Source organism: Prinia subflava, chromosome 1, assembly GCF_021018805.1.
Source record: "Prinia subflava isolate CZ2003 ecotype Zambia chromosome 1, Cam_Psub_1.2, whole genome shotgun sequence".
Taxonomy (NCBI): Eukaryota; Metazoa; Chordata; class Aves; order Passeriformes; family Cisticolidae; genus Prinia; species Prinia subflava.
This window is the reverse complement of record NC_086247.1, coordinates 86,868,887-86,885,036: the sequence shown is the minus strand read 5'-3', so window position 1 is coordinate 86,885,036 and position 16,150 is coordinate 86,868,887. Positions and strand designations below refer to the sequence as shown.

The 16,150-nt window shown below is 41.6% G+C and overlaps 1 protein-coding gene across 1 annotated transcript; it reads right to left on the bottom strand.

Annotated features, from left to right (window-relative positions):
- Nucleotides 1–210: 210 nt before the first annotated feature.
- Nucleotides 211–15,662, bottom strand: RIOK1 (RIO kinase 1). Its single transcript, XM_063402011.1, has 18 exons — nucleotides 15,637–15,662; nucleotides 15,496–15,606; nucleotides 14,457–14,658; nucleotides 13,208–13,298; nucleotides 12,192–12,261; nucleotides 11,450–11,492; nucleotides 10,702–10,794; nucleotides 9,910–10,022; nucleotides 9,700–9,780; nucleotides 9,058–9,144; nucleotides 8,353–8,490; nucleotides 7,620–7,723; nucleotides 5,879–5,985; nucleotides 5,205–5,270; nucleotides 3,479–3,598; nucleotides 3,142–3,195; nucleotides 1,926–2,072; nucleotides 211–425 (listed from the first exon to the last, which is right to left on the bottom strand). The coding sequence occupies exons 2-18, from the start codon at nucleotides 15,564–15,566 to the stop codon at nucleotides 315–317; spliced, it is 1,698 nt and encodes a 565-aa protein (XP_063258081.1). The 5' UTR covers nucleotides 15,567–15,606; nucleotides 15,637–15,662; the 3' UTR covers nucleotides 211–314.
- Between the last annotated feature and the right edge of the window lie 488 nt (nucleotides 15,663–16,150).

Genomic DNA, 16,150 nt, shown 5'->3' with positions numbered 1-16,150 from the left:
CAAGTTGCTTCCATACTGTGGAGAAGGCGCGGGGAGTAAGAACACAGGAACAAATCAGTATGAGTTTTGCAAAAAGTCAAACCTGCACAGGTGAAAGAATTTTAGCAGGCACAAAGGTTAGACTCATTCTTTCCCATCGAGAAACCTGTGTCATACACTGTTCAAATATTTACACCATGTTATTAACAAAATCACTCTTACAGTTTATACTGTATGTATATAAATAAAGGATTTTTAATTTTTTAATAAAGAAAAAAAGGTGGTGACTGATTAATCCACAACACATCATCCCTTTCTCTGAGCCAAAGCTGATTTTATTTGCCTTTCTTCATTTTTGCAGTCTTTTCTTTCCTCTTCTTCACATGCTTTGGGATTTTGGTTTTTCTCTTTTCTCTTTGGGCTTCTTTAACCATCTTTTTCCTTTCCTATAAAGAACCAAACACCATTCATTTAAAGACAGAAGGGAATGAAGAATTTTAAGCAAGTCAATCATTACATTAACAAGTTAATTAACACATGACATAAAAATAAGGTTACCAAAGAAAGAAACTTTAAAAATCAATAGGAATGGTGAAGGAAAAGGAAAAAGGAAATACAGGTTGGGGGTGGAGCCCAGACCTGCACACTGGTAATGACAGGACAAAATTCAAACTAGTTAGAACCCAAGTTTCATGCAACCTTTGAAGGAAGTGAACAAGAGGCACTCTTAACTCATGCTGTTTACACCTAAGATTACAACAGGTTATCTGGTCTACTTTTTCTGCTACCAGAGGGCTACTACAGTATGTGTTTCTACATGTTATGCATAAATATTGATCCAGTAAGTGCTGATAACTCAGAACAAGCTGGTCATCAGCAGGACTGGCAGGAAAGAATGCCATGCTATGGCAACACACTGTACATCTGTGCCACCCACAGAAGGGATGAGGCTCAATTAGAAAACAAGAAGCCAGCAAATTGGAAGGGGCAGGTAGAAGTAATTGCTGCTAATCAGTTGTTCAACCTACAACTAAACACACATTTGGACTTCTTTTTCTGTCATCTCACAGAAAAAGAAGTCCAAATGAAAACCTATCCATTAGGATGAGAAGTGGCCAAGACTTCCCTGCTTCACAACTGAAAGGCAGCAGCTCTAGACTGGCAGTGTGTAGTAGAGCACTGCACTTCCATTTGACAGACATGAAATATATTATGTTACCTTTTCTAGGAAGAGAAACCTAGAACGCAGTGTCCCACATCTTGAACCCTTTCAGCCCACTAGTTTCACCCTGTTTTTCTTTTTCACACAGCAAAGGCTGCCAAAAGGCTCTCACTCATGAGTGATACTCTGCAGGAAAGCCCCACCAAAACTAAGCATACTGTTCCACAGTTTGGAAAATGAAACTTCAAAAAAACCCCAAACCCCAGACCCTAACCATAATCCCTTTGCTGGACTGCATTACACCTCTTGCCCACAGCAAAGCTAGCCAACCTGTATTAATGGTACTGCAAAAGCCACTGTGGTACAAACACTGTCACCAGATCTCCACTTCTACAGATCAAGTGGTCACAGCTGTCTGGGCATAAGGAGGCTGATGGGGGACCACAGCCACAAACCTGAACACCAAAGCCTGGAAGTGTAGCCAGAGGGACTGAAAAGCTGCCCAGGCTTCACTGAATTCTACTTTGTGTAGCCCTGTAATTCCCTGTAGATATCTCTCTTCTAGCTTTGCCTAAGCTACAGAGAGCTGTGTTCCACACTGCTCTACATAAAACCACGTTTCATAAGGCATCCCCAATGAAACCTACTGCCTCTGGTCTTGTTCTCCACATTAGGAAAGGTCCACAGCTTGCTTCAGACAAGAAGAAGTAAGAGCCACTGATTTTGGAATTTTTTTTGTGTCATATAAGCAAAGGTAGAAAAAAACAATTCCCAGCCAGCTGACCTTTTTGTCCATGATAACTTCAGCAGGTTTATCTTTGGGATGTACAGATTCTTTACAGCCTGAATCAGAGTCCTCTGAGCTGCCACCATCATCATCATCATCAGAGTCTGTTTCTGAATTGTCTGCCTCTTCAAGAAGTGCAGGAATCTGCAAGATATATCAAAAATTATATCAAATCAAAACCAACCAAAAAAGCTAATGACAGCATACATACACATTTATGCACAATATATATACATATATTCACAAAAAAGGAAACAGAATCTGCTGCAAAGAAACCCTTGAGCAATCTGATGCTATCTCCCTTACCACTGCCCTCACTGAGTCTCAAGATAAAGAATGAAAGTAGGTTAAGCCAAACTAAGAACAAGAAATCTAGAATGTACAACACGGATTCTTTTAGGTCGGGGCTCAAAGCACAGCTGTTATTTGCACTCCCAAACTAATTTCCCTAAGTTAAACAGCAATTTGCTAACATATGTGAAAGCCTATTTTTAATTATCCTTGGATCATGCCCAAATCTACCTTGGGGGCACTGTATGTATTCTGTGTTGCAAACACAAATATCTGCACTGGAACGCTCACTTATTCTTAAACAAGCCTGGAGACTGTGCTACAGCCTGATCCCATCCATATTTATATTTCCATTTTAAATCAAGAGTCTACACCACTGCTAGAGAGCAAAATAAGGAGGGGGAATCCACCCAGGGCTTCTGCCTTGAATGACATGGCTCCCAGTGATCTGTATCCAGCTTCTCATCCAATGTACTTTACAGAAGTGCCACTGTCAAGTACTTCAAATACAGGAAGACATAACATTTTATGCCTTATACTGGAGGACTGTTCTTTATGCAATATCACATATGAACATATCAAAACTTGCCGTCATGCAACAGTTTAAATCAATTACATTTTCCATAATCAGGAAAGACTTTCCCTCATCTTCACCTTAACTTTAGAGATCAAGAGATCATGGCCACAGCAAGGATTACAATTTCATTCTCAAGCAACCCAGCATCAGCCACAGTGCAGGGAAGCAAGTTCTGTGTTGTGCAGACAGACTGCCATGCCAGACCCATCCTGGACACAAATGGTCACTCTCCATACAAGAGGTTTCTTTCCTGGTGCCACCTGCAGGACCAGGCATTCTCTGAACTACCTGTAAGCACTTTTCTGAAAATGGTCAAAATGAAGAATTTCAAAAAGACCTTCTCACCTTCTGAACACCGGACAAATCCTTCTTCAGTCCTGTCACAGTCTGGTAGAGAATCTGCTCCAAGAGAGAAGAAGAAACTGCATTATCAAATTACGTCTTAATTCTTTGTGCGCAGAGAAAATTACTATCTAAAAATAAATTTTAAAAAGCAAAGACCAGAATAAAATCCAAAATGTTAGCATTAAGCACTAACTGGACAATTTAAAAGTATGATATAGATTTAGTACTCCACACCTTGCTAGCAAAGCCTCTGTTTTTGTTTGTTGCTAACAGTTTCCAGTAAGAAGAATTCATATTCCCTCTTTCTTTTTTGCAGGGCCTCAGCATGTCTACTCACATTATCTTGCTGAACATTCAATGCCATATCCTCTTCTTTCAATTTCATCATGATGTCCACATCCCTCTCATAGTTTTTAACTTCAGTCAGAGTTCGAGGTATGTAGGCCTTCTTAAATACCTAGCACAGTGAAAGGAAACACAGACTTACTAATTTACATACAGTGTCATGATGTTTTTCTCTCCCAATTATGCATCCTTTGGAGAGGAATCACAATCAAGAGAAACAACAAATGAACATAGCAGTCATCTACTACCATTTGAACTACAGAGTTGTTTTTTGTTTGGTTATTTTTTCCAGGAGCAGACTTCATGTGCAACCTAGACATTATTGATAGATCACAACTAATAGGCTCCTTCCTTAGTGTGACTCACATCAGCCCACTTACAAAATTCTCTAGCCATCTCTTGGCCTACTGGAATCCTAAGGTTTTGTATCCTAAGAATTATTCTAATGTTTTTATTGTAATGTTTACAATGCCTTCAGGAGGCAACTCCATTGAAATGCACTGCCAGAACTTAATCTCCTTATGTAACAATACCCACTTCAACCTACAGTCCAACTCAAAAAAGGTTCTTGCAGCAGTACAGTACAATAAAAACTAACTCCAGGATCAACAACATACTTAGAATTTGTCACATTTGCAACAGTCTTTCAGGAGGCTTACAGCCCTACCAGATCAGAGATGTGTTTTGCTTCTCTGTTTCAAGGTATCAGCTCAGTCCCAGGACAGACTCAGTACACTCTGTGACCACCACTGCTCATGTGAGAGCTGTGCACAAAGCACAGGCCCACACTTCCCCCACTGCCCTTACTCAGCTCTACTCTTTTGCAAGGAAGTGGCACAAATTAGCCATGGTCACATGGAAAGTCTAAGAGAAATGAACTGAACTTAGATGCTAGGAAACCATCTCTTACAGGTTAGTACCTCACACTGTTACCTCAGTTACAAAGGAGTACCTTGCTTGCAGAAGATGGGCTTGCTACCAAGAATCTGACTTGCTACTAGAATCTGACTCTACAGCTCAGTAGTTTTATGCTGAGGCTACACTGGGAAACAAAAACATCTTTCCTTGGCAAAGCATGAAGCAGTTAATGAAACCTGCTGAGCTCCAAGACAGAAAAGTCTTGACTAAATCAAGTAGTATTGACCCCAAAGATAAGGTTTTTGTTGGGTTTGGGTTTTTTTAAACTCTTCTGGAACAGTTAAGACTAAGATAGAAATGGTTCTATCTTTACATCAAGCATTTCCAGAACATTAACAGCTTTCTGTAATGGACTTGAGATAGCTTCACGTAATGTAAAAGCAGTGGAAGAACTGAATTAGACTGGGAGTGGAGCTTAGGACAGGCCATTTGGCCAATACACATATCCAAACAGTCTGCTTCTGTATCACTGGTCCAAAACCAGTGGCATAATCACATCTCTCTACTCAGGTTTTTGTTAACTAAACCTGAACAGGAGGATACACCAAGGGATGTAGATGTGAACAAACAAACTGGTTTAGGAAAAGGAACATTTGCCTTCTAACAGCTTATGGCTGTCAGCTTTTACACATGGCATCCCTTAGTACTTCACATCTCAACTAGGTCAAGACATCTCAGTATCACAAACAATGTTTTGTTTATCATCAACTGTATATTTTTCCAAAGAAAAGAGAACATTTTTCAGGGTTTAGAAGAGATAAGGTTAATATTAATTTCACAGCAGGAACAGAAATCCTTACTTCCTCATCCACTTTATCTTGACTGGATCTTTCCTCCTCTGTTCTTTTCGATGCTATTTCCATTGCCTAAAGAAATAGAAAACATTACAAAAGCGTTATCACTCTTTAGAATCACACCACTAAGCCTTTAGACTCACATCCAACCATTCCCATCTGCGTTTCTCCCTGTGCTCCACCGTCACTCACACGCACTCCAGCTTTCCCTATGGGAATGCCTTCAGCGACACCTAACGGTGACCACACTGCTGCAGACCAGGGCCATAACAGAGGGAAAAACACACTCCCTGCTCCCCCCAGACCAAACTGTGGCAGCCCCAGCATGGCTGCAAGGACATACAACACCGCTTTCCATATAAGCATGATTATATTTCTGCAGAGCTCCTCCGTGCCAGAAAGGAAGAGCTAACTTAGAGCATCCTGGTTCGTACAGCACCTCAAACAGACATTTGAGTCTTCATGATTAGACAGACCTTCTGAGAAAACATGCAATGAAAGCAGTGTCACCCTACAATGGTATAAATGGAAAAGACCTACATGCATTTCTGAAGCACTAGCACAGCCATGTCATGTGCTTATTTCCTTATAGTAGGATGTAGAATAAATGAGATGATGGAGCTTGAACTAGATCTGATTTTACTGTCCTCTTACTCAGTAACAAAGGCATGAGGTCTTACCTTAGACAGGTAGTCATCAATGTTCTCACTTGTGATAGAAGGATCAGTAATAAATTCAAACAGCTCCCTCACTGTCATCACTGCAACGTTGTGCTTCTGGAAAAAGTCTGCCAGGAAACCAGGGAGAGACAAAACCCATAAGTAATTCCATCTAACACACACAGCTTGAATGTTAAAGTGACAATTCCAGCAAGCCAACAACTCTGACGACTTGAGAAAGTCTCAGCAGCACCTTCTACATCATATGGAGTTTAGTTACCAGATGATTCTTGGCCATCTGAAATAAAACTGTTCATTTCCCAGATGCAACAAATACTAAAAGGAGAAAAACTGCATAAATATAAAATCCAAATCAATTTCAGCAAGATCCCGACTTAATGGAGTACAGACTAAGAAGAACTCAAGACAAGTGTTGTATTTGCAAGGACTAAGACTAAAAAAAAAAAGTATTTCAAATAAGGAATGGAGACCTCAAACTTTTGCCAGAGAGAAACAAGTACAGTACAGCCTCATTATGATCCACTCAAAAGGGAAAGACATATTGATGTCCTACAATCTTCCTCACTACTACACTCAGAATTGGTTTCTTAAATCAATTATGACCAAATTCATAAGCAGTGAGTGACACTGAGGACTGTTTAATAAATACTTCCTACTAAAATTCCCAGAGGATCTCTCACTGTGATAAATTAATCATAGAAATTGTAAAAATGACTTAGTTTGGAGGCAGCTCTCTGTGCCACCAAATCTCTGGAACCACAAATCTCTGGAAAGACCACACTCAGGGCAGAACCAGGTGTCTCTTAAGAGTCCCTGTAGGAAGTTTAGACAGAGAAAGTTTCAGTGACAGAAAACAAGCAAAACAACTCCAAACCACTGAGACACTAGAATACCTAGGGAGAGTAAGTCAAAAAACATGAATAAAGAGCAAGGGTGCAACTAGCTGAGCCAGAAGGGAGTTACTAGAAATGCATGAACTGAAAAGGAATAAAAGGAAAAAGTAGCATACTGGATATCAACAGACATACAGCATGCACACAGTTCTTTCCTAATTATGCAGCATCAGACTCTCAAGAGTCTCTGTAAAATAAAAAAAAAGGCAATCTGAAAAGATAGGGGGGACAAAAGCAGCCATAATGAGCTATTTTTTTATCCTCAGGGACACAACCTATCAGGAGGTGTGTATCTGTTACACAACATGTATATTCACACATGAAGACAAATTCTCAAGAGAAAAACACCATTAAACTTAACTTATCAAAATACTATGACAAGTGATAACATTTCTAATTAATTATGTGTGCCTCCTCTCAGCTGCCCTTAAGTGCAGGGAGCTTTATAACACACAGAAATGTCTTGCCAGCTGAGGAATTACAGATGTGGATTTAACTCACAGAAGACAACACATCAATATATCTGCACAGTTTTTGAAGTAATAGAAGCTAAGATTGCAGTGAACACTGCTGCAGGCTGGGAGTGACCTTAGATCTATCCTAAGTCTGAGATTCAGCCACGTGACTCACTTTAGACAGGGGATTTCTAGCAAAATAGGCCGCACTACTCTGACTTCAGCACAGTACATGCTCCCTGAGAAAGTCACGAGAACATAGGAGAGGAAGTATTTTAATGGAATTTTGACAGCTTCTACAATCAGTTACACCTGATAGAACATAAAGTGACCCGAGTCCATCGTGCTAAGCAAGCCAGCTGTGAGAAGGAGGGTTGAAGGGCAGCCGCTCACCGTTCACGTTGGCGCAGTCCTTGCGCAGGAACTCCAGCGCGTGCGGGTGGTCGTGCTCCACGGACTGCGACACGTCGATGATGTACACGTCGCCCCCATGGTACCTGCAAGGAAACCCCACAGAGCTGCTCCAGCTCCACCACACTACCGAGGGGCAGGGAGCACAGCGTGCCTCGGGCTTCAGAACCAGCAAAAGAGAAATCTTCACTTCTTTCTCCAGCATACGTGTTAGGGCCAGGGTGACTTTCTTTCAGGCAATCCTTTCCCTCCTCTACACAAGCTGTACAATTAAACTTTTTTTAAAAATAGTCTGCTCATGAACAAAAATAGCAGAGAGGTGCATGAAAAAGAAAAAAAAAACAAGAAATAAGTTATAAAAATATAGGAAATTATACCATATTAATATAAAATACCTTATAAAAAATGATACCTTACTAATTTTTGCCTGAGTTTACTTTTTTTTTTCTGGTTGTGAGGAGGTTTTGTGAGGTGATTTTGTTGTGTTCTATTTTTTTTTTTTTCTTTTTTTTTGTTTGTTTGCTTGCCTGTTGGCTTTTTTAACAGAGAAAGCTCAGATCTAGGTTAAAAGCTACATAATTAATTAGCTAAGTTACAAAACCCAGTAAGGGCAAGGACCCCACCCTCGCTGAGAGGTACATTGGTACTCTCACACAGAGGTTGCCAATGCATACATTTCAGATGTCACAATTCAGAGCAAGGATTAAAAACATACAGCATATTAAATTCACTGAGATCTGCGTGAACAAGTCTGGCATCTTGGTACATTCTTCTCATGTACTGGATGATCTGTAGGTATAGCTCCCGGACTTTGGAGTCAGACAACTGAGCATTCTTCAGCAGAGGAGCAGGCCTTGAAATTACAAAACAATAACACAAACTAAATACTTTTTCCTTCTTCATACCAGCTGCAAATGCTCTAATTGCTGTGCTGATCCTTTCACTCCCTGAAATGAGTGTGTCATGCAAGTCAGGACGAGCAACCAAGTGCAAGGAGCCAGCAGGAAGGGCAGCAAAACTTTGCTCCATGCTTGCTAAAGATTCTGGAGATTTATTTCCAACAGGAGCTTACTTGGAACATACTACATTTACGTCAGTAACTACAAAACAATAAACTATCTTCACGTACGATTAGCAAGCCTCTGCAGCATTAATCTCTGGTTAAGACACTTTATGCGTTAATTTTGCACACAGCTGAGGCTTCAGAATCACACAGATTTCCTGCAGTAGTAGCTGACAAATGTCTAGGACCATTCCACATGACCAGATCACATGCACATGTCAACTTAACAGGCCTAGAGTAACTGCAGGTAAGTTCACAGGATTGGTTTGTTTGGTTTTAATAAACCTTTGGGAAAAGCTATTACTAAATAAAAAAAACCCCAAACAAACAAAAAAATTATTTTCTAAGGATACTTACCTATCACCTTTACCAATAAAGCCCATAACAAGCACATGACTCCTTAGCATAATTGGCTCTGGGCAAGGTATCTGGGCTGTATTCAACCTGAAACACAGGAACAGAGTCACAAAAAACCAAAAAAAACTCTATTTGCTTTGCACTAGTGCATAAAGGAGCCCTGCAGCTTTGAACATAACACAGTGAGAGCTCAGGAAACTCTCCCTTGTGAAGAACAACTAGGAAATGCACACAAAAAGCCACAACCATTTTGACCCTTTTCTAAGCATTCCCATGTCAAAGAATCTTTAGACAGTTCAGGTTAATCCTAGATTAACCCATATCACACAGCGTGCTGCTGCTCAGCAGCAGCTATTTCTAGCTTTTCCTTGCTGTTCAGTCATGTCAGACAGAGTTCAGACACTGAAGAGCTTAGAGCATCAGCAGGAAAACAAAAGAAGATCTTTATTCCTCCCTCCCCTTTTGTTTCTCTCCCATAATGAAGCTTAAGACACATTTCTGAACACTCCAGGGCCCCTAAAGGGGTCCTATCACTACCCCTAAAGGGTAGTGATAGCCACAGTCTAGAAAAAGAGAGCACCTCCTATAAACTTAAAAGTTTCAGTAACCTCTGCATGATGAAATGAAAACTGGGAAAATCACCTTATTAAATTCCTCATTTCTTTTTCGGCCCATGTCTTCACCATTTTTCTTGGGTTGCCTTTGCAGTATCCATGACGAAATCTTTAAGTAAAAAAAATAAAAGACAACAGGGACTCTTAGCTCTGTTAACACAGCATGAGCATCAGTGATTTTAACACCCTTCCAAACAATCCCTCTTCCCCAGTAAAACCAGGCAGAAGTCACACTCACCTGAATTCACCACTCACATATTTATCCCGATCTTTAAACATCAGAATAGAGGTTTTGTAAATCTTTATTGCTCTGTTCTCTCCATTTGCAGTACTGGCATGATATACATTGGCCTATCAGATATAAAAGGGAAGAAACAACATTAAAGAAAAGGTCTTTAAAGCAACATAATCTCTCTTCATTCTGACACCTGGGAAAGAGCTGATCTCACCTCAGCCCCTATGTGGCACCCAGTTGAAGGAGACTGCACACAAGGGCAATCCCTTTTCCACAAAAGGCAGCTTACAGGAAGTACATAAGATGGGACAGAGGTGCAACAGTGCCCTCAGAATAAAATCAACATTGCACAAGAAAATTCCGCCTCATCCACACTGGGGAGACTGAAAAAAGCCCTTGTGTGAAGGGTTAACTTGAGCCTGTGCACTCTTCAGGCCCTAAAGCATGGCCTGAATGTCTCATGTTTCCACCTCTACACATCTTTCTGTTGACAGATGCAGTTAACAACATCCACAAATTTAAGATAATATTAAATAATATAGGTCTTAGATAATTACTCATAATAATCTTAGATAATTTCTAAGATAATACAAATATTAGAATCTTTCATACTTGGGAAAATTGGTTTCCTTTAACATAAATTAATTTTTTCTTAAGATAACTTCTTACCAATCATGCAACATAAAAAATGGAGAGCTAAGCCCAAGTATTTCACTATATTTTCTGAGCATCATAAACTTCTATCCAGCTTGCTGAAAAGAAAAAGCCTACTATATTATTTGCAATTAAACTTACTTCTTTCCCTGTGCTGATGCAGCCATTGATTTCTGATATGATCCCTCTAGAGAGCATCTTGAACAGAATGATTCGGGTCCTTGGGTCCAACACCTCAAATTTAACACAGAGAAGTCAGCAGAGGAAAAAAACCCAAATAATAGTGCCCAGTCTTACTACCACATTAAAGGACCCTTGGCAGCAGACTGTTCTCAAGGACCAAATAATAATCTGAATAGTAACCACTCAGAATTTTGCCAAGAATCTTCAAAATTGTTTTTTCTTTTTTTCTAAACTAAGTATATGACTTCCAATTAACTCTAGAAGAGACAAAGAAACAATGTTCCACCCATAGCTGCATTAAACGTTTTAGAGTAAGATTTTTCTTGAGATGCAGATACCATAACTGAAATAGAACAGCCATGTGGGCTCAGGCCAGTAATAATTCAGTCTTGCTAAAGAAGAAAAAAAAGGCAAACTCAGAATTTTTTCTTGTTCTTTGGAATTTAATAAAAGCTTAAGATGGAATTCTGCATTACACATATGAACAAATTACAATGTTAAACACAAAAATGAGCTCTAAAATGTTTATGGAACCAAGGTTAACCCTCATATGTGAAAGAAAGAAAGAAACAACAGGTCTCTTCAGCGTAACAAGGGAAATAGAATTCCGAAACTCTGTTCCTGCTTTAATTGTTCTTCAATTGATTCCAAAATTCGACACTATTTGCTCTAGTCAAAAGGGAAATTTGATGAACAAAGGACTTACCTGTTCTACTGTTGCTCTGTCTGACTTGTCTTTGACTCGGTACCTAGAAGAAATGAAAATAAAATGTTACAATCCCACATAAGGGCTCGGGACACAGAGCAAACTGTGACATTCTGTGTCAAAGATAAGATGACAGCCTTAAGAAGTAAAGACTTTCAGTTCATACAAAACCAAAGGTTTCTCCTGCAGACAGAGGGATGGAAATGAAAAAAATCAACAAACCACCACCATTAACATCAGAGCCCGTCACTTTTATAGATTATCTTCCTGCTTTTTCTGAATTATGCTCATTCAGGAGAAAACTGTATCTGTCTACAACTTAAGGCTATAAGCTGCAGGCCATAAAAAAAAAAAACCTCAAGAAGAAACATTTTTCCCTCACCAAAATATCAGGAGGAACTTTCAAAAGGCCTCCAGTACCTTTTTAGATCAGCAGTTTAAGGATTTCTGTTTAGACAAAAAGAATACCAAAGGGTCCTTTTTAGGGGAATGACACCCATCACTTCTGTCTTACTATACTACACCAACACAATCAGATCTGCTACCAGTGACAAAAGAATCCAAACTTTGGGGTGAATCAGACAACTGATTTGGAAACCAGAGTTGAAGACCAAAGGTAACCTGCACAAAGACTACTTCTAACCTTCATTTTTCTTAACAAACTTACTCAAACAAGGAAATAAGCACTACACTTCTGGGTTCAAAGTATTTAAGTGAAAATAGAAGCATAAGTAATACTCACATGTCTGCTTCCTTCTGTCTAGACTTTTCTGTGACTCTGTTTATAACAGAGTCATCAAAATTTAGCTTATCTGAAAAACACATAAGAAGAAATGAAAAAAAAAAATCAAACCCAAACCCCAAAGAAGTTTCCTACACAGCAGGGTTAACCTAGCACTTCACTCTATTTTAGAGTAGGACTAAGGTCCTAAGATTACTAAGGTAACAACACAGATGAGTGAGATGATTCCACAGACTTGGAAATGTGATGCCAGTAATCCCTTTTGGATAACATCTCACCATTGAATTTATCTGTTCTTCTCTGTTGACAATCAAATACCATTTCTCTCAACACAATAAGGAAAAGCCTCCCAGATTCTTTTCAACAATGCATTTAAATGGTGATTGATTAAATGCTAAATGTGTAAAAGCTTCTGTATTTGGCTACAAATACCAGCACCTTTCATCCTAGCACCACTTCATTATAAAGAATAACCCAACCTCTGATTTCTACCCTGTCAGAAGGTGCCAATTCCAGCTACCCCAGCCCTTGGGGTAAGAATCAAAGCACACCAGCTGGGATGGCAGCCTCTTCTCTTAGCACAGGAACTCTGCTCCTGACAGAGAACTGCTCCATGATGTACCCCCCAAAACTACAGGGGCCTGCATTCAACAAGAAAGTGCAGCTGTGGGATTGACCAACATCACAACAGAGAGCTGATACACTCCCTTCACCCAAACAGCTTGTTCCTACAGAGAATCTAGTCAAGAAAGACTTCATGTTGTCTGGAGAAGTCAGGGGGAAAGAAAAAAACCCAACAAAACAGCCATGTGGTTCTGAAGGTCGAGAGAGAGGTATGACAGCCAGTTCATGGAGACTAAAGGCAACTCCAAGTACTCAAAAGCCATTTTAATCTCTCTGTCAATGGCTAATTCACCCATTCCAGTGAGGTCTGGCTTAACATAAACAGAATTAGTCTGAGAATGCTACAGAGTGGTAACTGTTTAAATAACAGACAACAGTACAATTATACTCACCTAAATTGATTTTGTGTTCAAATTTTCTTAAAACCTTGCCTGCAGGGGTTGACAGCTTTGCGGAACAGCAATTAGGGGTCTGTCTATTTGCCTGAAAGAAAGGATTTGTTAACAAAAGTCATGTTCTGTACACAGCCCTTTGAAATTCAAACCCTATCATTGGAGAGGTCACCTCAAATGCCTATGCCTAAAGGTGTAAGATGAAAATCACATGGGATATAAGGAAACAGATATGGATTAACACCAGATTTTACTTAAATCAAGAAAAGAAAATACAGGTAACACATGAGTTTAAATTCTAAAAGTACTCCAAACTAGAGTTATTTTCAGTCTAGGAAGCTATAAGTCTCTCACACAGCACTTTTTCTGTCTGCAAAAGGAAGAGAATGGAAGACAGAAACAAGGAATAAAATAAGAGGGAAAAAATGCACAGGTAATGAAGAGAGGAAACTTTCCAAGATTCTGTCTTTTCTTACATGTAGTCCTCCCCAAACACAACTAACACCCGAACATGATTTCACCATCACTGAACAGCACAAACCTCTAAATAAAGACAAGACTATACCACCCAGGACATGCACTGCCAGACATGCTATGCTATGATCAGCACCACTCTGATTTATCTCAACTGTTCTGCTAAGTTGGTATCAATACGGGTTTGAGCCTTTAGTGCCCAAGCTGATGTGAGAACTAGCACTCTTCTTACCTTCGCTTTTCATTCTGCACAATACCAGAGTTTCTATGCCAACACCATACATTCTAAATTAATTCACTTCAAGCACCCCCTCCATTTCCTATGCTTGTATTTTTCTTTGTCTCCTTCACTATTAAGTCAAAAAATAGAACCAGTTTCACCCTGGATATGACTAGCAGATAGTCTAAAACTAAATAAATAGGCTGGGGAAGTTGCTCAGAAACACAGAAAACAAATATCAAAAACTAAGGAACATCTGCAGAGATCAGGGTAAATAAAGAAAGAAAAGTTGAGAAAGGTAAGGAAGAGAAATAAACTGCAGTGACAAAGAGAATCCAGCAACAAAGTTTGAGACAAGAAAATCAAATGGAGCTCTGGCAACAATGTACATACACAGCACCTCAGAGGAACAGATGCCAAGGAAGGGGACTGTCTCATGGAACAATTTCTGCTTGTATTTGTCCTCAACATAACACTAATTACAAACAAAGCCTCCAGGCTGGCCCCATTAGCTCTTGGGCACCCTCAAGGCTCACAGAATAGCCTTCAACATACCTGTGGATTGCATCCACCAGCAGCATTGTGGCGCTTCGTGAGTCTTCCCACCTCATCATCCCAGTCCCAGTCTTCATCTTCCTCTTCATCATCGTCATCATCCCTGTCTCCTTCCTCAGCGTTAACTTCTTCACACGTGCATAACTGGCAGTTCTCAGGGACCTCACCCTCTTTACATGTTTCTGTGTCTTCTGCAGATTCACTTAAAAGAAACACAGATGTCTCTATAACTAAAAATGGTTGTTGCAGTCGCCAAAAAGTCAATACACTTATCTCCATAAATGACTTTACATTTTCCCTCGTGTTTTAATTCACCGAGTCCAGTCCTGAGGCCCTCTATTCAGGAAGGATACTGAAGTGCTGGATCAGGTCTAGGAAAGGGAAACAAAGCTGGTGAAGGGTTTGGAACACGAGTCCAACGAGGAGCAACAGAGAGAGCTGGGGTTGTTCAGCCTGGAGGAAAGAAGGCTCAGGGGGAACCTTATCACTCCCTACAACTCCCTGAAAGGAGGCTGTAGCCACGTGGGGGTCAGTCTCTTCTCCCGGGCAACAAGTGACAAGAAAAGAGGACATGGCCTGAAGTTGCACCAGGAGAATTTGGAAGAATTTCTTCACGGAAAGGGTAGTTAGGCATTGGAATGGATCGCCCACGGAGGTGGTGGAGTCACCATGCAGGTGTTCAAGGGAGGACTGGACTTGTTACTCGGTGCCGCGGTCTAGTTGGCACGGTGGTGTTGGGTCACAGCCTGGACTCGGTGATCTCGGAGGTCTTTTCCAACCTAACTGATGCTACGGTTCTGTAATGTCAGTACCGTGTCACGGTTTCTGCCAGGACAAGTACGCTCCAAAGCAGCACACGTAATAGAAAAGGGAAGCCGAGAGGCACACGCAGCCTCTCCCTCACCTCCTCCAGTAACGGGGCAGCCCCACCCGCCCTCCCCTCCCCTCCCGCCGCCGGACCAGTCCCGGGGTGCTCCCGTCCCGCTCCGCGTGCTCGCCCGGCCGCGCCCGAGGCCCGAGCCCCTCGGCGCGCCCTCACCTGTCCGAGCAGTCCGCATCGTCGAACTGCCCAGGCACGACCTGGCTCATCACCAGCGCTCGGTAATCCATGGCGGCGGCGGCCAGGAGGCAGGAACGGGGAGCCGGGATGTGCCGGGCTGAGCCGGGCTGAGCCGGGATGAGCCGGGATGCCGCGGGGCGCAGGCGCCGGCCCGGCCCGGCCGCTACGGCGGCGCCAGAGGGACCAAAAGCTGCGCGGGCGAGCGCGGCTGGGACGGGCCCGCCCCAGCTCCGGCCCCGCTCCTGTCCCCGCCCGCTTCCCGGGCTCCTGGCGCCGGCACACGAGGTGACTCTTTACAAGGGCTTGTAGCGGGGAATGGCTTTAGGCTGAGAGAGAGTAGGGTTAGATTAGATATCGGTAAGAAATTCCGTACTTCCAGGGTGGTGAGGCACTGGCACGGGTTGCCCAGAGAAGCTGTGGATGCCCCATCCCTGGAAGTGTTCAAGGCCAGGTGGGACGGGGCTCGGGACTGGTCGAGTGGAAGGTGTCCCTGCCCACAGCGGGGGGTGGCAGTAAATGATCTTTAATGTCCCTTCCAACCCAAAAAATTCTGTGGTTCTACGCATCCCCAGCACCTGTCGATACATCAATACTGAACTGTGGCACGTCTGTACAATATTAAATAATACAGCCT

What these genes read in the sequence shown, in the direction of transcription:
- RIOK1 (XM_063402011.1), bottom strand. Translation starts at nt 15,566, where the DNA reads ATGGATTACCGAGCGCTGGTGATGAGCCAGGTCGTGCCTGGGCAGTTC. An exon ending in CTGGTGGATGCAATCCACAG is followed by an intron (nt 13,299 to 14,456) that starts GTATGTTGAAGG and finishes CCTTTCTTTCAG; the next exon opens with GCAAATAGACAGACCCCTAA. An exon ending in GGACTGCGCCAACGTGAACG is followed by an intron (nt 5,986 to 7,619) that starts GTGAGCGGCTGC and finishes GTTTCCTGGCAG; the next exon opens with ACTTTTTCCAGAAGCACAAC.